The sequence below is a fragment of the Rhipicephalus sanguineus genome, chromosome 4, assembly GCF_013339695.2.
Source record: "Rhipicephalus sanguineus isolate Rsan-2018 chromosome 4, BIME_Rsan_1.4, whole genome shotgun sequence".
Taxonomy (NCBI): Eukaryota; Metazoa; Arthropoda; class Arachnida; order Ixodida; family Ixodidae; genus Rhipicephalus; species Rhipicephalus sanguineus.
In genome coordinates this window covers 183,489,165-183,516,291 of record NC_051179.1, presented here as the reverse complement: position 1 = coordinate 183,516,291, position 27,127 = coordinate 183,489,165, and the positions used below count along the sequence as shown (strand labels likewise).

Sequence of the window (27,127 nt, the reverse complement as noted above, 5' to 3'; positions counted from 1 at the left end):
GTGTCGTTCTTCTCGTGTTAATTGTCGTCTTTTTGCGCTGCTTTTACCATGAAAATCAGCCAACTAGCCAAGTTTTTGCACACTGTAGCAGATTAAACATGTCGAAGCAAACCGATATTAAGAAACATTTAAATATGAAAGCCTGGAGGCACGCCAGTTCCGTCTGGTTTAAGAGCATTCTTGGTTTTCTTTTTTTTTTCCTCTTGCTTAACACCGCCAACAACTTGCAACACATGCTTCTTAGCGAAACAAACACGTAGCGCCTTCAACAGCACGGGCGCGGGGCATAAGCGATTATTAGAAACAAGTGAAACTAACGTTTAGCGGCCATACGCAAAGCAGGCAAATGCCGCCGCAAGCACCTACGGCGCAGGTAGCGCCACCTGGTGTGACCGCCATCTTTCATTGGGAATTCGTACAGCCCTCCGCTCTCGCCCGTCACACTTCCCCCTCTAGCCACCATAGCCATATTATGCCATATTGCCTCAACGCAATGATGATGATGGTTTTCGCAGCGCCATCCCTTGGTCGGATACTTTAGTTCACAACGCCACCGCTACCCTTATTTCCGTTGCACTGTCAAAGGTACAGTTTCCCTTCTGTAAATGGTAGTATAAGTATTCTGTGGTATAGCTGGCATTTAGTAAAACCAGATAGATTAAATCGCTCACACTACAGGTGACAAACGATAAGTGTCTACCACCCTTCATTGACACTGACTGCAGGTGTTCGATTAGGGTGGCTAGTTCGATTTTACAAATGCCGGTTGTCTTTTCATGTGTTGGCTCAGAGGTGAGCGTATCTACCAGAGTTGCCAGTTAGGATTTCGGTTTCTTTTTTAGCCGAGTCGCTTGTAGAATTTTCCAGTCGCATGTCGCGTTTTCTGGGCTTATTTGCATTTTTTTCAGCAAATATACTTATTTTATTGATCATCACGTCTACTAATCGCGCTTTGTCGATGACTGTGCAGTTGAGCGTTGAAGTCAAACGTAAGTTGGGGGAACGACAAGTGAAGTTAATCGTGCACTGGCAAACGTGCATTCAACTGAATGGAGACTACCCTAGAGACAATGTTAAAAAAGTCACAGTTTCGCCGCAACGGCGAAGCATTGAATGCGATAGCAATAAATTAGAATGTAACGCGAAGAACGGCAGCTCGAAATTTCCAGCGCGTCGCTCGAACGCAAATGACTCACGAAAAGAACACACACAGGACGAGCGCGCACTCGCGCACTATCAAGTGTCATAGCTCGGCACTTAAAGCGTGCTGCTCAAACATAAAGGACGACGCAGAAACGAACGCACAGGTATCAACAAGACGAGCGCGAACTAACAACCGTCACAGTTCTTACTTCTTTCTGTTTGAACAGCGCGCTCCTTTCGCAAACGCGGCCGCTGCAGCGAGCGAAACTTTCGTACGCTGTGTAACTTCAGCGCGGACATCGCGGTGAAAGCATCCCCCTACAAAGGGGGTGTGCAAGACATACAAAGCACCCCCCTCATGAGATAAGTGCGCGCGCAGGCGACCACGCCCTGCAGGGCAAAGTGCGTCTGGCGAAGCAGGAGGCGCGAGCGTATCATAACGAGCAGGGCGACGACCTTTAAAGTGAGCCCCTCGCGCCATCTCGCTGGTGACCAAGAAAGCACGCCGAAGTATATCGTGTATATAAATAGATCGCCGTTAGCATGCTAAAAGACGTACGCCTCGTGGCCTATCGAGAGGTCGCGTGGAGCGAGAGGTCGCTCGTTCGATTCCGCGCTTCGGGAACATTTTTCATAATTGTTATCGCAATAAAAGTAAATAGGTGCTTTTGTTCATAGTTGCGCATGTTTTCGCTGTACAAAATAACAAAAGCGACTTTTTCAACTACCCTTGGTATTTGAGTTAAATTTTATCACTAAAATGAAAAATATTCTCTAGAATGGGAAAATGTATTCAATTTCCGGTTCTTTTCGTCTAGTCCACGAAAGTCGCGCCACTTTTTTTGGGCTTCTTTTGTGATGATTATTTGCTTGTTAGCTTGGTAGCATCTGGCAACTCTGAATTATACCGTAGATACATGTAGCCGTTAGCAATATGAGATGGAACCCTGATATTACCTTTTAAGTGCAGTTGGAAAGCGCAAAAACGTTCATGACACTAAATGCTGAAGTGGAAAAGTATCTCTTACAACTCCATACATCACATTAATATTTGTACATTACAAGTAATCATTGAATAAACATGAATGCGGTGTTTCAGCTCATACTGCTTATGATATTACATCTTGACGATATCGGCACAGGATGATGCACATGCCGGCCGCTTAACTGCTACATCCAGTATATACATCTGCTTGGTAATACTTACACTGACTGCATTATTCCTTTCACACTTCATGTGCAGAGATATATGCAGAAGCGTTTGGATATGTGTAGTACTTGCAATTTAACAATGTTCAAGAAGCGGCAACATGTTCTCTTCATTTCGTGCTCCAGTGGCAATGAGCGGTGGGCGACTGAACAGCCAGCTCGCTAGACGTACACACTTTTACCACGGTGCTCCGCACACCCGGGGGACGTTGTGGGATCGCTTGAAAAAGGTCTATACGAGATAGAACAAAGACAAAGGCACAATTGCCACAATGCAGAAAAGGAGAGCATGTTTACATTATCACACGGCCGGCCCACAAAACCAGCATTGCTACGATCATTAAGCGTACAGTATAACAAAAGCATAAGACACTACACATCAATGAAAGTGATGGTACTTAAAGTATTTATTCTCTCGTGGTCCTGAATGAAAACATGAGGCCAAAACTTGTAATGGAGTTTTGTACAAAAACATTTCAAATGCTAACAGGTCAGATGCCTACAAACACGCATACACATACATGCACACCACCTCAGCCCATTCTAAATAAAGTTCACACACACAGCCAGTCCATCTGTGATCTGCACTGTCTTCCAGCAGTGCGGCTGAGCACGCCATGTGCTCAAAAACAGCTTGCCAAGTTGCACATGCACAAAGCAACTTGTCTGCATTGCGTGAGATGACTCCCATTGTGCGCATTGTCTCGCTTTCCTAGACACCAGCACGTCAGAACTGCACCAAAGGCACACTGCATGAAGCGACCACGCCCTATGCAAACCGGCTGCTCGTGGAAGTGTTGGTACCGCTGGCTCGCTGCTGCTACAGCTGCCACAATTGTTTATGCATTGCTGCTTAGGTGTAAACAGGTCACCACGCATGACAGATGTGGGACTGCCACTCTTCAGCGTTGCAGTCAAATGTTCGACCGAATTCGGGAGACTGCTGCAGTGCCTGGAGAACCCTGCAGAAAGAGGCAGTGTAGGGTGCAAAGAAAAATCAGTCCTGAACTGCAATGTCGTGTTGAAGGGCATACACTAACTTGCATGTACAAATAAGCAATGCCATGCATGAAGCTGTAACACTTCCATGGGCAGCTTACTCGCCCTCATGGCCTGGCCACCATAGAGTGATGAAGTGCCCTCCTGCCTGCTGAGCAAGCTACGCTTAGCACCACTCACAAAAACATCCAGGCATCGTCTTTACTTACCGATATTTCGAATGGATAAACTACGTTGCACAAGCTCAGATGTTCATGAAGGTGTTGCCAGCTAAAGGGTTAGACTGAAAATGCAACGACAACCCTATGACTGAGGCATCAATTCAAAACTTGGGAAATGTGTTCAAGCATTATAATCGGAAAAGTGTTCACTGGACCAGACTAGCAGGTATAGTAGTCTTGACAACATAACTCTCTCCCTGTCAAACTATGCATATCCTGATGCCACTGGCACTGCTGTTTTGATTCCTTCGAACCATGATATGAATAATTAAACTTCAAAGAGAACTTGGAAGTGTCCAGCAGTGGGCGACCTGCTACGCACAACTAAAAACGATCAGCTCCTCGCAGCAGCAAATGCCTTGTTTCAATCACGGCACAAGAAAATTCTTACGCCTTGGTTTCAATGAAGCGGCAGGGATTTTCGTGCGATAGCTTATCATTTACGCACGCACCGGGGAAAGCCGGTCGAGTCGTCCGCCCTGTCTTTTGCGTCGCTGGTATCGGTGGCACTCGTCATGAGATGCAAGCGGGGCTCGCGGTAGGTGCCGAACCAGAACCTATGCGAGCACCCAAATGCCTGATAAGTACACTGGTAAGCATTTAGAACTATTTTAAATGCTGTGGTGATGATGTGACTACTTGGTCAATGTAAAGAAATATGAATTCGTTCTTTTGGATTGCCCGATTCTTCGGATGAATTCGCAGACCCTAGGGAGTCATCGGACGTTGGTAAGCGAATTTTTGATGCAACAGGAAACGGCAACCAAAAAGCGGTTGCCCGCAGGGCTTTATTTATCCTTGAATTGGTCGGAAATACGTGCATGCCCGATTAGTCGTCGTCACTGCTCACACCTTTGGCACTCTCAGCAAAAACTACATTGTCATCAGTGCTGTCAAGGTTGTTGGAGAGGCAGCACTTCATAAATGCTTACTGAAGACGGCAAAACCTCCCGCGCATTGCTGATTCATTGCGCAACTTTGCTGACCATTGCTAGCCAATTGATGCGGCCTGATGGTGTCAAATGACGATTGTTGTCTTCTAGCCGCTGCTCGTATTTGAATGCATTCACACTTGAATGCATTCAGCACGAGCTTTGCGAGAGTATTTATGAGCACGCCTGGATGTTTTCCCCACATAAAATGCAGTGATATTTAAAATACGAGCGCATGACTTAAACAGGGACTTCGGAAGACAAGGACAAGCGCATGTCTTCCGAAGTCCCTGTTTAAGGCTCGTATTTCAAGTATCACGAATCACCAAGTCACCCAATCAGCCATTTTAACAAAATGCAGCGAATCAATCATTACGGCGCTGTCCATCCAGCCTTTGTCATTGTGCCTGTGCATCTGCGGCGGGAAAGTTACATTTTTCGGGAGAGTCTTTCTCATAGATGTAAGGCGGCAGCTTACAACTGCTGTGCATCACTGTTACTCTGGTCTTCTTTATGCCCATTGTGCAAACATGTACCTCCTTGGCCTGGCTAGAATGTCCAAAAAGATTAGAGTCTGGTCCACATTTTTAATCTGGCCTATGGGGCGGTCGCATTCTCTTTGCATCTTAATGCAATACCACTGGAACTTGAGTAGTTTTTCCGCAGCTGGGAGCTTTTTGCAGATCCAAGTCCGTTGGTGAAACAAGAATCTCGCATCACACAAATCTTTTCACCCGGGAGAAATGAAGAGCACTGTTCAATAAGAAATGTGTGATCACTCAAGAAGACACGTCACTCGCTGCTAGCAACCGTGTTTCACCATCATGTGGGAGTGCTGCAGTGATATTGCAGTTGGCTGAACAGCTGGAAAGTATAGATTGGCTAAAAGTGTGGTTCGGCTGTCCGAATTCATGTGCTGCCAGTCACCCTTGGCAAAGCTCGTGAAGTGCTCACAGAAACCACAAACTGAAGCCCTAGCTCACTCAATGCTTTCTCTTAAACTCTGTAAGCTCCAGATATACGACTATAACTAAAGTTTTACTAGTCTATTTCAAAAATTATTTAAGCACAAACATACGGCAACATTCCCACATGCACACACCCATGCATTCATGCACCGAAACACTTACAGCACTGAACATGTTTGGGTGTCTGAATGTGTGGGTGTGTGCGTGTGTAAATGTGCCACTTGTTTGCACTAAAATAATTTTGAAATGATTTACCCACTAGCACAAGTTCACTTACTTTACTTTACTGTGTAGTGCAGCAGGTGTTATACTGTTTATTTCTTTGTTTATATAAACTTCTTGCATGAAACTACAGTGCAGCCATAGCCTGTCTCCATTCCTGTTCAACCGTGGTTTCATGCACTGTCGGCCGCAAAAGTTTGCGGGATCTGCAGCGCGTGGCAGAGCGATGGATAACTGCATTGCTGCGCCACTGTGATGGTTATGGACGTTCGTCACTATGTTTGTCAATAGCGGACGAGAACGGATTCACATGAACCATTTAGGCGAGAAAAAAAAAACTTTATAATGTACACTAGAGAGGAGAGAAAAGTACTAGGAGAAACAAACTATAGTAGAACCCCGCTGATACGTTTTTGAAGGGACCGTAGGAAATAAACGTAAGAGACGGGAAACGTAAGAGCCGAAAAACAGGAAAAACGGCAAAATATTTAGTGGTACAGAATTTTATTTCAATTCTTACGAGCAGCACGAAAATTGGCGCGCTCAGCCGCGATCTAGTCGATGGATAGAAACGCGGAGCCTAGGACGGCCTCATCCACAGAAATGTAATCAACGTATGTGATTTTTTTAACACCAACAGCTGTAGGCATGAAAGAACTAAGCACACGCAATCACGACCGGCGCGGCGAGTCCGACCGCGAACCGCACGCACGACCATGCGAGCTCCAACCAGCTCGAACTCCTCCCGTTCTCCGACAAATAACGATGATGATGAGTCTACGCCAACGCGATGGCAGAAGTGAATGCCAATCTCGAAGGCCTTGCTTTCGCAAGCAATTACGTCATACACGCCATGTTTGTGCAATACAAATCTCAGAGGCTATGCTTTTGTCAATAGTAAATGCCAATCTCGAAGGCCTTGCTTTCGCGAGCAGTTACGTCATAGACGCCATCTTTGCAATTCGAATCTCGAAGGCCATGCTTTTGTTTGCATCAATTGAAAGATTCTGTTGCTTGCCCCTCTCATGCGGCTAATATTACGGTCAAACGAGGCCAAGCTGCGTGAAAATGCACCATGGCCGCTCTCTTTGGTAGTCACTCGGTCGGTAGTACTCGGTCGGCTCCGGGCGCACTTCGCGACGTATCATACGGGAACGGTCCGACAGTTACGACGTAACAGCGGGGTTCCCAATACATTGTATTCTATGGGAGCTATGCCGGGACCGGCGGAAAACGACGTAACAGCCGGGAAAACGCAGCAGTGAGGAACGTAACAGCGGGGTTCTACTGTATATATACACAAAACTAGACGCCAAGCATCACGCAACATGTGCGAGAGTAAGTCCTGGATCAATTAGCGGAGAGTCCGGCTAGGCCAACGTTTATAGAACCAGGTCAGTTGCAAAACTGAGCGATGTTGCGCGGCGCTGCCGCTATCAGCGACAGATGTGGCGCTGCTGTCGCAACAGGATTCACTCACTCCACTCTCTTTAGCCAGCGGTGAATGTTGCGGCGCGTTAGTATCAGTGGAGGCTGCTTTCTGCGTGAACAGTTTTACGCTTTCTGCGCCCTATTGTGCTTCGGATGTGCTGCGTGTCTTCACCATGGCGACATATTGTGTTCCCGGCTGTACGAGCGGTTACAGGAAATCCGAGACACCACGACGTTTCTTCTGTGCCTAGGGTCACTAACTCTTCAATGAAGGGAGGCGGGGTAAACTAACATAGCGAGCCAGCGAAGTCAGTTTTCTAAATTGCGGTATATTCCAGACAAATCCATTGTTTCTTTATTGTTTCGGCCTCTTGAAGTTGTACTTCAGCTGGCTACGTGCTGCTCGCAACATTTCCTCTTGCTGGAGAGTGTACTCGTAAAAGTTGTCGCGCTTCATGGCGAAGTTCAGCCAAAGTATTTAAAGACCTTCGAATCCACCGCTAGCCACCACAACATTGCTTCGTGCGTGCTATTCGTCAGAACATCGTGTTCTGGAGCGTGACGTGCGTTGTCGGGTGTGCGTTGGATCACATAAAAATTTTAACTGGGTGGTCCCGAATAAATCCCGGACATATAGTTGTCCCGACAGGGACGGCTCAGGACGCTGTATGAAAAGTCGGGACAGTTCCGCGAAGTCCGAGACGGTCGGTAACCCTATTTGTGCCCCGCGTGATCCGGACCAGCGAAAGAGCGTGTGCTTGGCCATGTAGGTAATTCGTGTTTCACTTTTTGAGCGCTCAATTGAACAAAGACGAAAAGCAACGCGGACACAGCGCTTGGCGACGTCCTCGTCGCTTTTCGTCCTTGTTCAATTGCGCGCTCAAAAAGTGAAACATGAAACGAACCAGCGAGTGGCGTGGGATCGCGCCATTCGTCGTGAGGTAAGAAACTGACCGACACATCACGTATCTGTGCATGATATGCACATTCACGAGGAAGACATCCTGAAGACTTTCACTCACATGGTCTATGGTAAGAATTAAGGCTGAAATCGCCAGCGGAAAGGAGCCTCGTGGGAGGATGCGTCCCAACGATATTCCCGAACGTGCCTTGATTTGAGTGATTCTAAAAATTGTGCTGTAAATAATATTTTACACTTAATTGGAGCTGTTTTGATAAGGTTTAATGCTTGAGACTGCAAATAAATCGTGCCGTTTGTGTGCATCACACTATACATGTCATATATCAAAAATAGTTTCACTGCATTGCGTGCGCGTACGTAAAATAAGATTTTTTTTTTTCTATAGCAGGACTGAAAGTGTGGAGTGCGGCGATTTTACCGCTCAATGATTGCGAATAACGACAGCCGTGATACAGAGTGAAAACGCCTCACTTCAAAAAATATACAGTGAAGAATTATCGGAAAGAAAACAGCGCAAGACGGGCAACCAGAAAAAGGAATGCACAAACAACAGCGCTGACTTACAACAAAGATTTATTCGTAAACACCGCGCAATACTTGCACAGTCCAAAACGAAAAGAATGAAGTACCAACACGCCCAAGCATCCACTTTAGCTAAAGAATTACGCTACGGGAATGCGTCATATAGTTAATTTATTCTACGGTAATGGAAAGACTCGTATGTTATGCTATCAAGCATCAGTTATCGTGGGCAGTCTAGAAAGCCATAGCTTTACTGACTTTGCCTTACCGCTGCTAAATATTACTCATGTTTACGCTGCAGCGGCAGCGCAACGAAAAATCTCGATAATATACAGTCGGCGATGTAAACAACGAAGCCCATTCTGAACGGCTGGCTCGGCGTCTTGCCACGCACACTACGCGTTTTTGTCTGCTAGCGGAAGCTTGTTGCGCCGCCAGCGCCACCAAACCGGAAGCTGCCCTGGCGCCGCGCGACGGCTTGGCTGACGCGGGGAGTTTTGCAACTTACCTGGTTCTATAAACGTTGGGCTAGGCTACGACAGTGTCTGATTCGTGAGGGGAAAAAAAACGCTGTCTCACAGTTTGTCGCCCCAGCGTCGTCCCAGCATGATGCGGTCGTTGACGTGCGCGAGGACACAGGTGGCACGGCTGGCACGCTTGACGGCACACGGATGCGCTACCGTGTGTAGCGCCGTTGGGTCGGAAGTTGCGGCCAACCCAGCAGTACAGGTCGCAACTCCGGAGGACCCGCGTCAGGCCACGACCCGCGAAGACCGCCCCAGGTAGGGCCTCGCCCACGATCCTGCCCTCGGCCACTGCACCCAGGCAGGAGCCGTTCAGCAGGCCTCGTCCTTGAACAGGCCACCGGAACTGGACCTTGGACAGGCTACCGGCCCTCGACCCGGCAGGCACGAACTGCTCCAACGCCCACCTCAGGAACGTCGCCCGGAGCTCGTCACCTCGCGCGGCGCACCGCTTCGTCCGTCTTCGTGGTCTGAACCCGCGAGCCCTTCTCCGCACGTTCCTTCTTTTTCTTCTCTTCTTGTTCCTGTTTTGGTGTCGCCTTCGTGCCACCTGTCCTCCGCTCGCCTTCTTCAGTTTCGGTTTGCATTTTCTCGCCGCTTTCAAGTCCTTTTAATCCCAAATCATGCCTAAAACACATCACTTTTGTGTCCTTTCCTTACAGCCACCTACCGTGACGCGGCGGGTATTGAGGCTATCGGCCTCGGCGAATAGCGACGGCTTGTTTAGACAACGTGCCATTGCCGGATCTAATCGTGGAGGGCGCGGCCGGTAGCCTCAACGCCCGCCGCGTCACGGTATGTGACGCAGCAATGCAGTTTTCTGTCGCTCCGCCACGCGCTGCAGATCCCGCAAACTTCTGCGGCGAATAGTACTTGTTTAAAATAACAGAGAGCTAAGATGGTAGGTATTCATTCTAAAAGACTCAGCATGGAGACAAGACAACACAAACGCTGACTGACAACAGGAAGGTAGATGAGCAGCGATCGGTGGTATGCCTTACAGAGGCCAAACTTGAGCTATATCTCCCATGAGCCAGTGACTGTGCTGCTTTTCATCTTCCTGACACAATTAACGGGGCTTCTGTGGAAGGTGTGGTGTAAGAAGTGCGTGAGTGCCATGTATGGAGTGTTGGTGGGAGGTGGTGTCAACATAAAAGTTCCAAGAGTATTTTGACAGCATCTGTACAAAGGAGACAATGTGCAGCTGCTGAGTGAAGAAAACTGATGTACGGATAAGGGTCCACTGAAGTAGACAAAAAGAAAGACGTGCATGAGACAGGCCGAGTGATGGCCATGAGAATATCCCAAATGATTGGTGGAGGTCAAAAGTCTGGTTGAATGCTTTGCTTGGCCCCAAGTTTCAAAGTCTAGTCTCTGGGGCACTCAAAAAACTGTCACAATCATCAGTTGTGGTGTCTAAGAACAAGCCTGGCGAGGGCCATGCATCGGAGCACAAGTCCTCAAGTGGCTTCACACGCTGCTGAGCACCTGAGAAGTGCATTACGGAACGACATTGCATGGCACCCTTATAATAAGCTTTACAATTAGGTACTTAATTAAGAATGCTACCTATGACCAGTGGCATGCAGCACAAGTTACGTGCTCTTGATAAAGATGGCATAAATATTGAACTGGTGGGCTTTGGACAAATTTTCAGCTTTGACAATTTCTCGTTACATGCTCAAATTCTACATTTTGTGGCAACCCCCTGCTTGGGGAGCAATATGGTAAACATACAAACTGCTAAGGTTTTGAGAAATGATATGCAAGCAAGCATGAACTCACCTGAGCTTTTTAGGTGCAGATGTGCTGACGAGGCTCCAGATTTGTAATCTCCTTAAAGATACCTCTTCACACATGGACTGAAGCAAACAGCATGTTTATAATAAGTATGAGAAACAAAAAGAAAACATAGAGCATCGTAAGACACTTGACACGAAATCGATGGTTTGACGAAGCATCATCTAGTCGGGAAGTTGCATGAAGAAGAAACAAAACGAAATAACGCCGACCAAATGAAAGGTTTTATAAACATTAAAAAAGAGACGTTTTGGCTACGGTACGGTAGCCTTGTTCACAGTAAAGTGGCCCAGCAAAGGCTTATGTCTGTTTTAGGACGCTGCCGAGACACCTGGCGTACGCTGGAAAAAGATTTCCATCATTTCTATTCAGCGTTTTTTTCATAGTTTGGATAAGAAGCGATTCCAGGTACTGACGCGAACACCAGTTTCTTTCCTTTGCGATTATGGATGCCTTGGCCCAGTCATTGTTGTGATTACATGTAGCCACGTGTTCCGCAAGTGCGTTAGATACGACATTCTTCTTTCCGATGTCATTCATGTGGTCCTTCAGACGTCTCTAAAAGTTACCACTCTCCCCGATATAAAGAGAGTCGCAGACTGCACATGAGATTCTATAGACGACGCCTGGGAACTTTTCTACTACCTATAGAGCTCACCCGAACAGTGGCAGCGTCAGTTACATCGATAAATTGGTCTGTGCACAACATGTTACCAAAGCATGTAACAGGTAAAGACATGTCACAGAAGCTTACAGAAACCGACGGAAGAAAAGCAACTGCTACAAATAAAACTCATTCACATGATGCTTCCTCTACACTCCTTTTAAAAACAGCATATGGAAAATAAAATACTGAAAATGTGTTATACTAGCTACAGCAGCAACTGTCATAGAAGTTAATAATGCATGACACCTGACTTCCTAAAACAATACAGAATGGTAAGTACTACTGTAGTAAAATGTTGTCAAGTATATTGCCGATATTCTTACACTGTATTCTTTAATGTCGGATGAAAAGAGTAGATTTTCATTAAATGCATAGTCATGCAGCCCTGTTGCAGGTGTGCGACAATATTTCAGAAGGCCAAACATACACAGCATATGTGTGCATCCCTCATACATGATTGCACATACAGTTAAAACTGAATCTAACGAAACTCGATCTTACAAAGTTCCCTATCTAGACGAAGAAATTTCCATTCCCGTGCAGGCACCCATAGGGTTCAATGTTGTCATCAACCCAAGTTAACCGAACTAAGTTGGCACCAAGCCCAATCTAACGATGCTTTTCCTGAAATAAATTAGTTTTAAAAAAAGGCAACTTCTTTCTAATTTTGCAAAGACAGGTTTGTCTTTAAGAGTGCGCTTTGAAGCTATTGTGATAGAACATTCAGCCACCCTAGTCAGGACCTTAGTCAGGACCCTAGTTTTATTTTGGTAAGGCTGCATGCCACATCCACACACAGAACTACGATCTCAACTGTGTAATGGCAATAGAAGTGGTGGTGGTTTATTTTTCTTGCAAGTGCTCCCACAGGAACACTGCCATGAGTTGCTTTTGTTATTTAATGGTTTATGCAACAGATGGCACTAATCGTCTCCTCGCGACTTTCTTGCAAGGTCTGCTCGTATAATCACTGCATTCATTCTCCACGTCTTTGCACATCGGCAGGCTGTCATAGCTTCACGTGACCGTCTAAATGGCTTGCATTGTCCGGACACACGAGCCTCCATGCGCAAGCCATCCTCTTGAACTTTTCACACGTGCGTGCATGGGTTAGTGGCAAATACAAGGCTGCGCTAGCTTCTGAGAGTCGCCACAGTAAAGTTTTAGATTTTGGAGGACCAATAAACTTGTGTCTCGAATTTACAAACTTCCAGATGTAAAGAAATAATTCCACCATGGTCATCACTTCGTTAAATCGCGTTTCAACTGTATATGTAAAGAATAAAGTCATAGCTTTGTAAAACACATCTCATCTTCAAATCTGATAGTAGCACCAGTCGTAACTGTAGACGTGATGAATACAACATACGTAAAGTGCAATGACCAATAGGGTGCAGCCTAAGAGGGCCCAGCCACAGAGGTGTGCAAGCTGCTTGAGCATCCTATCTTAAGAGAATGAAAGTGTATACTTTGGATGCAATAAGCACAACTCAAACATAACAAGCCATTAGTTATGATTCAGCATCCATATAAAACCATTTATCTTGTCTTTTATCATTTTTTTGTTCTCCTTTGTGAGCGCAACGTTGTTGCTGATTTGTGGATTATATTTTTTTTGGCATGCAGCTAAGCTTAACTATCGATGCTTTGCTTAAAAACGACGATGATTTGACATTATACGCAAACACTGGCTACTTTTGATGATAACACAGTCTCTGACATGCCGTGAGAACTCTGCATGTGCCATGTGCACACTCGTAGGAGGCCCCGAGGCAATTGTGCAGTAAAATACATGGAGCAGCACACCGAAAATGAAGATCTGTCAAAGCACCCAGTACCTGTGCATAGCCAATGAAAAATAGCTGTTGCGCTGTCCACTCCATTCCTGGAAGCTTTTCTTTGCCATGAGAGTCAGATTCAAATGCCTGTGTACACAAAATGTAAGTTTGAGAACAATGCCACTGCCATTTAGCCTCATCTAAAGTTCCAGTATATACAAACTTACACTCACACACATGCGAACTTTGTTCCCATTTACTAGACTCACTCATTACTCCCACTCTGAAACACCAGTGCCTTTTGAAACGTGCGCAAAGCAGTTGTTACTGGATGTTACATAATTCCCAGATGAAAAACCAGCTATAAGCACAACATCCAGAATCCATGGAAGGCCAGGTCAGGGATTAATTTTTTCTGGTCTCTTCAGGAATGTAACGTTCAGTTCCACTCTCTGGAATATCCAGAGTTCTGAGAGTTCTACACTTGCATTTTGCTTTGTGCAGCATCAGCTTTTATAGCTTGTAAAGCTCAAGCACACATTTTTACAATCCTTTAGCTTGTCGTAAAGAAATAGATTGTGCATGTTAAAATACACTGGCATAAGATACTTGCTTGTGCACAAATGTGATGGAACATTCCGTCAAAATGCAAAAAAAAAGAAACTTGCAGAAAGGGTGCTCTTGTTATTCTAACTCTGGTGCACAAAAGAAAAGTTGAAAAAAAGTCAACGTTGCTTATAAGGTAAGGAACAAGGTCTTCTTTGTCAAACAGGCTACCCATGCAAAATAATAATAATAATAATAATAATTAGGGGTGTGCGAATATTCGAAATTTCGAATATTTTTCAAATAGTGTTTGCTATTCGATTCGATTCGCACTGGGATTTTACTATTCGAACTTCCCAAAAACAAGTACAGTCAACGTCCAATTGAAAGTTGACCCCTTCAGATTTTCAATATGCTTCACCTCATTACACTCTCGTATTGCGGCAAAGCTGCCTTTCAAGCTCCGTTATAGTAGAACTTTGCCAAGACACAGTCAACGTCCGATTGGAAGTGGTCCCTAGATTTTTAATATGCTTCACCTCATTACACCCCGGTATTGCGAAAAAGCTGCCTTTCAAGCTCCGTTACGGTCGAACTTTGCCAAGACAGTCAACGTCCAATTGGAAGTGGTCGCTAGATTTTCAATATGCTTCACCTCATCACACCCCGGTATTGCGGCAAAGCTGCCTTTCAAGCCCCGCTACGGTCGCAAATGTATTAACTCAAGAAAACGCTGGTTCCAACATGGAGATGAAAGATGTGGCAGAGTTGGGGGCTCAATTAATGCTGTTGTTTTGGGCCTGAAATTTGGGCAGAAAGTCTGAAAAATCGGACGCCGAAGCTTTATAGCATCCAAAATTTCAGATGTTCATATATATCGACACCTACGAGGCAGATTTGGAACTCCGGACTTGAAGGGAGCACACCCTTGTCCGCCACATCAGTTGGGCTTCCACAGAAGTTGAAAGAGGAGGAGAGGCTGAGGAAATGGCATCTTTGCCTATCACGCGTAAAGTGTTGTCGGCAACACTTTTGTTGCACCAAATCATGTACATAAATAGGATTCGGCCTTTACATTGCCTGATTCTTGATAAGACAACTATGAAACATCACACCGCCAGTGCTTAATCAACCTAGCGAAAAGAAACACTTTCATGCTGCTATCTCATAAGAATATGCTTAGGAATCCTCTCTAACTTTTTTTTCTGCAATTTCGCTTCGAAGTATTCGAACAATATTCTAGAAATATTCGAAAAATATTCAATTCAATTCGCACTCACACCTCAATATTCGAATTCGCTTTGCACCCAAAATTTTGCTATTCGCACAGCTCTAATAATAATAAATAAAGATTTAAAAAAACCTGGAAGATACCAAGCACATTACCCTGAAGGCAGCTGTAACACCAGCAAGGTCAGCTAGTGCCTCGGGAGCAACCAGGGGCCCATTGACCTGCAAAGGAGTGACAGATTGCTAAGTGTGACACAGCAGTACTCCCTCTGTAGTACATTAGTTGATGCAGAATGCTCTCTTGCACATTCACAGTTCTAGAAGGGGAAAAGACTAGGATAAAATGGACATCAAACTACTTGTAACAGGCATTTTATTGCATCAACAGAGCTGGAAGCAAAAATTGCAAGAAGTGATTGCAAGCCCCATCTAGCTTAGTTCTTACCCTTAAAAATTTCTTGTGTCCATGCTTCTTGGCATGGGATAGCCAGAATTTAAAAGGCAAATTGGCTGTGCACTGAAACTAGCTTCAACACCATGTTCAAAAAGTGAAAATGAAGAAAGGATTCTGTACATTCGTGCGATTTCACATAATATGAGGACAACAGCCGGACGAGCAGGCATGCAGGTAGCTTTTGCAGCCCCCAAAAAGAAGCTCGCTGGCCTTTGCAGCATGACGCACAGGTTGGGAAAGGAGAGAAATGATTATCAAACCAACCATCGAAAGTCTTTTATTGATTGTATGCAAGGCATGGCAAGACCTTCTGTATGAACTTGCGGCTAAAGGTACGTTAGCCAAACGGGTAGATGCCTCAATGACTGGCTGAGGGAACATCTCAATAATGTAAAAAAGAAAGCGGATGTGCACCTTACCGTTCACTAAAACACATCTGCCTGTGAGCATCAGTTTGAGAGTTGCCACATAACTGTCAAAATTTTGGACACACTAACCCGCAAAATAATTGAGGCGGCAGAAACTGACCGCTGGGGTGAGCTAAAAGTGTGACATCGATTGGACTAACAAAGAGACAACTGGGATATTTGAACAAGCACGTAGTGGTTTGGCTTCACTTTTTGGCTTGGTTTTCATGTTCTCCTTCAGTGCAACTTGTATGTCTGCTTTTCTGGTGGACATGAATCAGTTGTACGTCAGTGGCTCATTCTGTGCTTCTTTTCTCCACCTTCTTTTTATCGGTAGTAGCACCGTGGTTCATCATCTTCCCCGACAGATATCTTGACAACTTTATCTTCTTCTGCTTGCCAGGTATGTATATGTCAAAGTGTTTGATCAAAAACAATGACTACTTTACATTATACAAACACTGGCGACAACTTTAGACGATAACAACACACAGTCTCTGATACACCAAGAGAACAATGCGTATTCCATATGCACTATGAACCACATTAAACAAGTGTGTCGGGTTGGTCAGCCGTAGCAATTTCAGGTCGTAACATTCAGCCGAGAAGAAGCACGTGCCACTCCAGCAGCTACGACTGCTTACCGGAAGTGTGCTGTTCAGGGCAGGATACCTCTTGGCCAAGCAGTGCAACTTCTCCTGCAGGCTGGTGCGTGTCGCATTGTTGTGGAACAGGTTGCCACCTGCAATTGTGTACTCGGGTAAGACGACAAACATCATGGAACACAGATGCCAAGAAATAGGAAAAATCTTGAGTTGGAAAGGTGTTAATGAACATGGGACAACATTGCCATCAATAACACTGTTTTGAAATGCTTACTGACAGGAAACGTGGGTAGGTACGTAAGTATCGCAGTGTAAAGACGTAATTTGCACCAAAGAGGCGTCGGAAAATAGCAAGAAATGCATAGGACATGATGCTAAACTTTAATAAAACTTTCAATTCTGCAATTAAAACATGCAGTTCACGGGCTGCACTAATCCCCGACACCGCGGTGCAACTCTGACTCCTCTCTTTTGTCTCTGATGTTTGCCTCAATTGTTTCCTGAATTACCACAAAAGCTGTCTGAACGAGTCATTATGCAGAGTGCTTTCTTGATAGAAGCAGGCCTGCAGCCAGGGGGGAAGGGGGGAGCCCCCCTCCCCTCCCAAAATTTTTTGATACATGGTGTTTTACCAAAAATAAATAATGAAAATAGGCGTTTTTCTCAAATAGTGAAGGCTTTCAGCAAGTGGACCCCTCCATAAAAAAATTCCTGGCTACGGGCCTGGATAGAAGCATTCTCTATTAGTGAGAGCCAGTGGCAGGGAACCTTTCACCCACATACTATTTATATAATAGAATGAATACGGTATGTATTTCCCTCTAAGCCTGCCACTGTGACGTCATGAGTAGTACTTAAATCAATGCTTCAAAGATACAGAATGAAGAAAACTAAACGCAAGGAAGGGCTGACTTATGAAAATGAAGTGGTTTTAAAAAGCTTTAGGATGTTCCGGCTTCTGCACAGAAGCCTTGTTTCTGTACGGAAGCTGAAATGTCTTAAGGCTCGTTCACACATGTGACTACACTGGGTGCGTGACCATTTGCGATTGGCGACCAGAAAGCGACTCAAGGCAACCGTTGTTCACACCTGCGTGTGACTTATACCCGTCACCACACAGAATTCACATATGCTAGTATATTGCCATTGCCCCACAATATAAGCCGACGTCCTGTTCCTGCGCATCTGATTGGTTCCGAGGTTTTCGACTGCAGCTGCGCGACTGAAAAAATCTAACAGCGAGCGACTGAGCCAAAGCAGCCGCTTTGTGACCAAAGTGACCATTTGTGACTGCTTGCGACTAACTTGGTCGCGCGACCAATGCTAGTCGCAGATGTGAATAAGCCTTTCAAGCTTTTTAAAAGCCATTTCATTTTTTGGTCGGCCTTCCTTCGTGTTCTCTTTCTTTCATAAGTAGTACTGTGAGACAATCGAAGTTGGCGAGAATCCTGGACAGTGTAGCAGCGCAGGTCTCGCATGGGCTTCCTGTTGAAACAGGCAGTGGAGTTTGTGCAGCTGATAGCACACTCTTGAAAGCTTTTCTCGACAGAGAGCATCCCTCTGAAAATGCCTGTTAGAGGCTCTAGTGGTCACAGTGGCTCACCTTCCTGACGGAGAAACTCGAACACCAGGCGGCCCATCAGGCTCCCAAAGGACCCATACTGCAATGCCCTGCAAGATCACATCATGCATCCACAAATAACTCTTGCAGTTTACTCCTACAACTTGAATTCGGACAACTTGGCAGCATCCAAGGGAGCAACAAGGTGGCCACACTTTAAACCATCACGGTGACGATGTATGGAGAAGTGTGCAATATATACTACAAGAGGCAGTGCTATTATCTCACAATAAAAATGCCACTTTGAGAATTCAATGCAACCTTTAACACTGGGTATATCAATGCACCCAACTAAAGCTCGTGTAAGACTGCATTGTGGTCACACGAAGTGGCAGCCAGCAAACGGATTGTTCGCATGGAAGTTTACATAAGATCCTCTTAAGACTGTATATCCGGACTTAAGCAAATGCAGTGATGCTACCGAGGACTTCTGATTTGGAGCAATTTTTGGAGCAGCAAAATTTCCGTTTTGGAGCACTTTGGAGCAGCAAAATTTTCATCTTGGAGCACTTTGGAGCAGATAATTTTGCATCTGGGAGCACTCTGGAGCAGCGAATTTTACATCCTGGAGTGCAATACAGAAGCATATTGCATTAACATTCAAGCACCTGAGTATTATTATGGGGCTCTTATGAAGGCTAGAAATATTTCGATTCATTGAAAATCTCATGGAAAAAATCATCTCAGGAGAATAGGCGTGCGCACAGGGGGGGGGGGGGGGGCGGCCGCCCCCCCTAATCACCTAAGGGGGGGGGGGTGCAAAATCTGCCCCGTACATTGACCCTTGCGATAGCAATTATATGGACACTCTCGGCGGATTTTTGCCGTCGCCGTTGCCGTAATTTTCCGTATAAAGTACAAATTAATAACATCACCACGCTTATTCTAGCCGCGGGTAAAAGCTCGCGAGCGCTGGCGACAAACGCGGCTGAAGCGGAGATTAAACTAGCCGGCCGTCTGTCTCCGCCGCACGGACAGCGCATGAGATAACATCTTCCCGCGTGCGGGCCTGCCGTCGATTGCTCATCAGACAGAGAGGAAACGCCCCGCCCGTCTTTCGTAAGGAGCATGAAGGGACGCCAGTGGAGCGGAAGGGGGGAGGGAACCGCATCGTTCGAAGGGTGCACTCGCTTGCACGCGCGCTATCTCGAGGCATCAGGAGACGGCTCGTAAACTTGCTGTGCTCTCAAAGCTTACCTCTCGTTTAGAGAACTCAGAGCAAGAAAACGCTTCGTTTCCTGGAGGGGCCAGCGTTTTGTTGAGTTACGCGAGATCGGATCCAAAAGAGTTAGCTGCTAGTCTTACTTCGTTTCACAATTTTTTTGGTATCGCATTCATTGCTTCGCTCTTAAGCGAAACTGAGTTTTTTTAACTGTTAGCTATTGACCCCTCCAGCCACCATACCCCCGAAAGCGAGGGGCGGACGTGTAACATGGCGTAGCCGCTTCACTGTGGGCCGTCAGCGACAGGCCCGCTACTGACAGCTGCGCATCTGCGGCTGCTCCGACCAGGAGATATGATTTTACTAATGAGATGACATTTTTAAAAAAGCAAGCAAAAAATTCGAATTGGAACCCTAGCACGTGAGTTCGAAAGGGCAGGGCCTTTTAGGGGGTATTTACCGCAGAGTGATTACAAACTCGGACGTGCAGGCGGAAGGAATTACGAAATAGCTGTTCTGGATGAAGATCAATGGATAAAGTATATCTGAGGAAAAGTGTCAACACGTTTCCACCGTTCGCGTGCTCTTCCATAAACGCGAAGCAAGGAAAATTCGATATTGTCCCATATATCTACTGCGAGCGATCACAGATTTCATTCCGCGATGTCCGGGAACAGAAGTGACAGACATTTTAGCGGTACTCGTGTAGTTATTACTGAACATTGCTTTCCTTACGTGCCGTGCGACGCTTGAAACGAGCTATCAGCAGCGTTTCTGGAACAGACGACGTCCGCCGATGAATCGCTGTCGCACTTTCTCGCTACCGATAGGCCTAGACGTCACGAGCCTCTGCGGAGAGCGCGTTTTGCTGTCGAGCCGACTTGCAGAACAGAAGCTGCGTCGGCACCGGGCATGGCATCGTGGCTTACTCGGAACGCACGCGCTAGCGCTATTTATTTAGCGGAATAATTCTTGGTCCATGATTGCGACTTTATTGGCAGCCCCAAGATCGAGCTGCACATGTTCTGACGCGCCGGCGGTGCGATTGCCGGTGATAGACGCCCCCAAACCCGAGACTTTGGCGCAGCTTGGCGCAAATTTCGTCGATATTATCAGGATGGCGCAGTAAATACAATTTGGCGCACTTTGGCGCAGTTGGCGCAGGAGTAGAATCACTGCAAATGTTAAAAAATATGTAGTCCTTCACTTAAAAAAGTGCTGACACGACATTTTCAACATTTAATATTTTAAGGAAATGAAGCTCCTGAACTAGAGCACTGCACATTTTTTTTCTGCTCCAACCATAGATAGGCAAAAAATTTAGAACTTACTCAGACTCACTCAAGAAACATACTTTGAGCTTGGGGCTCACCCGGACTCAGACTTGCAAAAGTTTTCCTCAACTGAACTCACTTGGAATCCCAGCTTGATATGGGTCTGAGTGAGACAACTCATGAGTGAGCTTGCTGACCCTATGGGTTCAACCACAACTCAAACCAGTTATGCACTGCCAAGCATGAGCCTGAGGCCAGCCCAGTGATTTAAAGAGGCATGAAGCACTTTTCGGAAAAAAATGAGGTTTAGAAATGTTATAGAATTTCGTGTGGCGAGCTCGAAGTGCACATAATGCCTAACAGATGGTAGTGGGTACGATGCTTCTCCGCAGAATGATGAATAATTGCATAATTGGCGCTTCTCTACTTCACACAAGTTATGATTTATGGTGTAGTGGGTACCTTGCAAGTGCACTCGTATTAGTTGCACCAAGACAGTTCACAACAAGCTCTGAAAAGTCATTGAATAGAAAGACGAAGATGCCGACCACAAGAGAATAAAAAGGTAATAAGACGCTTCGGCACCCAGAACGGGAGCCTTGTTCACAATGAAAGCGAAAGGCGGAAGCTAAGCGTTTAAAATAGTCTACAGCACGTGACCCAAACATCTTGCGTATGCGGGGGGCAGATTACCGTCCATGCGGTTGAGTGTGCTGTTTCTCGTTTGTATTGTCAAAGATTCCAGATACAATCAGGAAGTCAAGTCCTTCTCGGTAGCGACGACACGTGCTCTGCCCTAGTCTATCTTATGATTTGAGGCTTGCGCATGTTCGGCGAGGGCTTTTGATGACACCTTCTTGTTTTCACGTCATTACTGCGCTGTTTCAGCCGTCACTCAAAGTTCCCGGATTCAGCTATGTACACACTATCGCAGTTCGCGCACAGAACTTCGTACACAACACCAGGAAAGCACTCTTTTCGTAATTTGTCTTTCACATGTGGAAGTTAAGTGGAAGCTTAGCTTCCGCCTTTCGCTTTCATTGTGAACAAGGCTCCCGTTCCGGGTGCCAAAACGTCTTATTACATTTTTTATTCTCTTGTGATCGGCGTCTTCGTCTTTTTGTTCAATGATTCTTCCCGACCAGACGGCCATCCGTCGAAGCCTTGATTTCAAGCTCTGGAAAGGCCGCTCTTTCAGGTTTCGCTGCGACTGTGCTGCGTGTTCGGTGCAGGCCTGGTGATTTTTCAAAATTGAAGTCAAATCCCCTTCACAAACGACCCCTATATAGGTTATGGAAAAGGCGTTCTTTCAAACGGCATCATTATGTGATCCTCTTCTACTTGCTTCAGTGTCCGCGCCCTTGTGGGACTAAATTTCGTGGCTGTGGCCAGCTACCTGTGGTCAGTTTGAGACCCCTGCTGCATCATAAAGGCATAATTGAGCACTCCCTTACGTACTGCCAGTCATTTCGTTACACTTCACCATCCCTGATCTGAGGGCGGACATTGAAATCAAGCACACAAGCATGGCCGCAGAGTTCATTTAAAAGAGTTCATACATCAGTTTTATAAGCTAAAGTGACTATAGCATAGAATTCGCATCCTGACAAAGAATGTGTTCACATAGTAACACTTTTTGCTGAGCCAGTTGGTGTATGCTTAATGGACGACGCAAGACAAGTTGCGAGCTGACGTCCTTTACTGTCTCTTTTTTCTTCTGTGGTGGTTACGCATCTTGTGAATTCCAGTAAGTACTTGTTCGAATATTATGGCAGTATAAAAAAAAACTGATTTCAATAATGCGAAGAAGTCAATTTTCTTTAACCTGAGATTCGGCGACCTCGTATTAATGTCGTGCCGGCAAAGTCCTCTTCACAACGTTGTTGCATCATGTACAGAGCCGAAAGGAATGCGGGCCAAACACACAGTGGTAATATGGGTCAAAGCGGCCCTGCAACACTTTTCGAAGGAACCATCAAATGGCTTCATCAAAGGAGTTTGACAAATCGACCGCCACATAAATGCTTAGAATCCATCAAGTACGAGCGGAGTTACAGGGATTTGTTGCACGCTGTAATTGCTTTCTGTCTTCTCTCGTCCCGAGGAGCGCACTGGAAGCTAAGCAGGGAGGGATGGCACGGCGAAAAGCGCGTCATGACCTTGAGCACCTTTTTTTTTTATTCAATCGCATGACTTAGCTTCAGTGTGATCACGAGCATGTGCGTGTGCATGTGGCGGCCTCCCATGGCGCTAGCGGTAGCTATGCAGCTCACGATGCTCAAATCAGCCAATGGCAGTGAATTTGGGTATATGGCGTGATCATTTGGGAATATGGTATCATTTGTAGAAAGAAGAGGGAACAATTTGTAGCTAACTTTGAAAATTAATTGTGAATTCCAGGCCGCGTGCTGTGCTATAATATTTGGCTCGTGTGTTCTCGGGAGCCTCGACTACTGATCCGCAGTGTTTTCTGACCATGCTGAAAAAGTGTTGCAGGAAAAGTGAAGCAATCGCACTTATTCTGCCACCGTGGCTTGTCATGAAAACCTCGGGTGTCGCCCAGTGTGGTGCATTGCCGATATCCTGTCATGTTCACTGAACGGAACCACTTGCTCTCCACTCAGCTCAGTGGATACATAACATTGAAGACCACTCCACTTCACAAAAACAAAAACAATTGAGGTTTGAAATCGCGTGAAAGCAAGGTGACAACCTGAATTACGGCACCTTTGTTTGAGGTCGCCATGTTTTCTGTTTTGCGACATCACTCACTGAATTAAAAATTGAGCAAGACTCATTACAACGTCGTGAATTTCGGTCGACACTAGGCATTGGCTCAACGAAAGTCTCGTAAGTTGGCTTTATAACACAACACCTACGTAATTTTACAGAGCTGATAGCGGTGTGGCTGGTAACTGTGAGCAGCTCTAAAATAATATCGGTTAATTGCTTAAAACTTGCAGCTGTGCCCTTAAAAACTTTCAAAGACATCAGCCAGTGATTTTTTTTCAATTTTATGTTATCTTGATATTGATGAAGCAGCGTACAAAGGAGACAATTACGCACACATAAAAATTACGCAAACACAAGCGCTTGTGCTTGCATCATTTATTATATGTGCGTGATTGTGTCCTTTGTGCGCTGCTTCACCAATATCATGACTCACCAACTAGCCGATCACTACATATTAAGTTATGTCATCTTGCGGCTACAAACACTTACGCTTGCAAAGTTGTGCTAGCAAATTTCTCATCACATTGTTCAAGCTTCTACTTTTAGCCACTAGAACTTACTCTATGCTATGCCTGGCATTTTCAGCCCTTATGTTACTAACCGGCGAGGCACCACCGATGAGTATTGGTAGAATGCGTTTGCATAATAAATGCGCAGTGCAAGAACATTGTCTACTTACGGGTGGTCGTCCAGGGAGAATATGGGAGGGCGTAATGCTGCCAAGGGCACCACTGAAAACAGCAGAAGCAACGAGTGAATTACATCAGTGTCCCTGACATAAACTTCAATTAACTTGGTAAAACAGCACTATATTAAAATCTTCTCTTTTGAGAGCACAGCCACTGTCCAATCCAATTTTACACATAAGGAACTGGAAAAAATAAACAACTAGTATCGCAATGGCCAAAGAAGCGCTTTTCACGCTGGCTATGTGACATAAGGAAAGAAAGAAAGCAATGAAGTCCAACACACCATTGTGTCCAATACAAACTTTTTGCATCCATTTCACAGCTGCCAATCAGGTGTGGGCCAGAGTGGCACAATAGTGAACTCATCATAGGAAACAGCGCGGGCACACAAGACTAGAAAGACAGACAGGACTTTGAGCTGAAGCCATGCCAACAAGCTCAAGTTGATACCCTTTTAAATTACAATAGTGAATGCTACGTTGCTCCAGAGGGTCCGATGAATGCGGAATCAAGACTCATTGAACCTTGCAGGAAACGTTAATATCATATGAAGCAACAACTTGAAATGCTTTGACCATGGCCATCACGTTTAGCGACATCCTGTCCAAACAAATGAGGGACATCCTGTATGGCATCAAAAAAAAGGTATGTTTGCCATTTTATGCATTGCTTCAACATATAAGTGTTATGAGCAACTTCTACAGCGGAAACACCACATGGCTTTGTGAAGTAAGTATAGCGGTACCACAAGTGAATGCTCGGAGTTCCGATAAATATGTTGGCTACTTAAAGGGGTCATGAATCACTTTTCCAAGTAATGATCTAATGACCTCAGTATCGGAGTTTACTGCCTCCCGAATCGATTGCCGCAAAAATTTCTCGAATCCGTCAAGAATGAGCGGAGTTACGGGGGTTTGGCGCACGCTCTCAACGCTTTTTCTCTTTTCTCGTGCCGACGAGTGCACTGGAAGCTAGACAGGGAGGGATGGCACGGGGGTAAGAAGATACGTCAGTGCGCGTCATGAAACGCGATCGCTCTCCCGCTGTGATTCGCATGCGCGAGTGCGGCTACCGTGTAAAGTTAGCAGACTGAGGAGTGCGGCGCGGGCAAGTGGCGGCACCCCGTGGCAAGAAGCGCATCTCATCTGGCTATCGGCCAATGAGCATGCTATGTCTCCGTGACGTCAACGTGCAGACGCCCCGCCCACCGACGAGAGTGAGAACCGGCCTCTGTTTGAAAAGAGGGCACCTGAGGAAACGGCAACTTCGCGCTCCGCTTGTGGCCCTTACGCGGCGCGCACGACTGCAGAGCAGTTCATAGCCGTGTCAGCTTTCTGCAGGTTGTGTTTTTTCAACAAGCCCAAGGGGTGCTTCATGACCCCTTTAAATCCCGATCTTGTTGGCAGATTCTGCAATCACTGAAAATGCTTTTACTTGCAGTAAAGGTGTCCATCAGTTGCAATTGTTTGTTATGGGAGTTTGTGCTTATGAGTTGGGGATAGCTGCTTTCGACTTAAAGATCATGGAAAGTAAGCTCTGTAGCATGTGAAACAGGCAGTAACATTTTCGATCACATGGGATTGTGCATCCTTGTAGACTCATTGTTATGGGTACACATGCACAGCACCAAGTTTGTGCACAGCACCATTATCGAAAGTATGAAAACAATCAACAAATATCTATCACATTAATGCACTTATATTTTCTTCATGTATACGTAAATCCTGTACTCATAGAAGCCGCAATTTTCGTCATCCTGCAATGTCTTTTAAGATGCGACTGTGGCGCAAGACTCCCATGTCTTAATTAGCCCGAAACGTGCTCAGCACTTCTGCCTTATTACGTACCGCCACCACGAATACCATCACGCACACTTGAGGGTACTTTTTTCACCAGTAAAATGGCTGCCAGCTGATCGTTTACCCATCGCGATGTAGCAAGCGAGTTTTATGCCAGCATCCCGAAACGTGCTCAGCACTTCTGCCTTATTACGTACCGCCACCACGAATACCATCACGCACACTTGAGGGTACTTTTTTCACCAGTAAAATGGCTGCCAGCTGATCGTTTACCCATCGCGATGTAGCAAGCGAGTTTTATGCCAGCATCCCGAAACGTGCTCAGCACTTCTGCCTTATTACGTACCGCCAGCACGAATACCATCACGCGCACTTGAGGGTACTTTTTTCACCAGTAAAATGGCTGCCAGCTGATCGTTTACCCATCGCGATGTAGCAAGCGAGTTTTATGCCAGCATCCCGAAACGTGCTCAGCACTTCTGCCTTATTACGTACCGCCACCACTAATACCATCACGCGCACTTGAGGGTACTTTTTTCACCAGTAAAATGGCTGCCAGCTGATCGTTTACCCATCGCGATGTAGCATGCGAGTTTTATGCCAGCATCCCGAAACGTGCTCAGCACTTCTGCCTTATTACGTACCGCCACCACGAATACCATCACGCACACTTGAGGGTACTTTTTTCACCAGTAAAATGGCTGCCAGCTGATCGTTTACCCATCGCGATGTAGCAAGCGAGTTTTATGCCAGCATCCCGAAACGTGCTCAGCACTTCTGCCTTATTACGTACCGCCACCACGAATACCATCACGCGCACTTGAGGGTACCTTTTTTCACCAGTAAAATGGCTGCCAGCTGATCGTTTACCCATCGCGATGTAGCAAGCGAGTTTTATGCCAGCATCCCGAAACGTGCTCAGCACTTCTGCCTTATTACGTACCGCCACCACTAATACCATCACGCGCACTTGAGGGTACTTTTTTCACCAGTAAAATGGCTGCCAGCTGATCGTTTACCCATCGCGATGTAGCAAGCGAGTTTTATGCCAGCATCCCGAAACGTGCTCAGCACTTCTGCCTTATTACGTACCGCCACCACGAATACCATCACGCACACTTGAGGGTACTTTTTTCACCAGTAAAATGGCTGCCAGCTGATCGTTTACCCATCGCGATGTAGCAAGCGAGTTTTATGCCAGCATCCCGAAACGTGCTCAGCACTTCTGCCTTATTACGTACCGCCACCACGAATACCATCACGCGCACT

At 45.9% G+C, this 27,127-nt stretch overlaps 1 protein-coding gene across 1 annotated transcript in view; it reads right to left on the bottom strand.

Annotated features, from left to right (window-relative positions):
- Positions 1–2,758: 2,758 nt before the first annotated feature.
- The window catches only part of LOC119390951 (neprilysin), a 143,618-nt gene continuing 119,249 nt past the window's right edge, over positions 2,759–27,127 (bottom strand). Inside the window, exons 13-19 of the mRNA XM_049415440.1 lie at positions 24,050–24,101; positions 18,184–18,251; positions 16,620–16,717; positions 15,271–15,336; positions 13,399–13,485; positions 10,879–10,955; positions 2,759–3,314 (exon numbers count right to left, since the gene is read on the bottom strand). Coding sequence (XP_049271397.1) covers positions 3,221–3,314; positions 10,879–10,955; positions 13,399–13,485; positions 15,271–15,336; positions 16,620–16,717; positions 18,184–18,251; positions 24,050–24,101 — 542 coding nt within the window. The 3' untranslated portion in view covers positions 2,759–3,220. The remainder of the gene's footprint in view (positions 3,315–10,878; positions 10,956–13,398; positions 13,486–15,270; positions 15,337–16,619; positions 16,718–18,183; positions 18,252–24,049; positions 24,102–27,127) is intronic.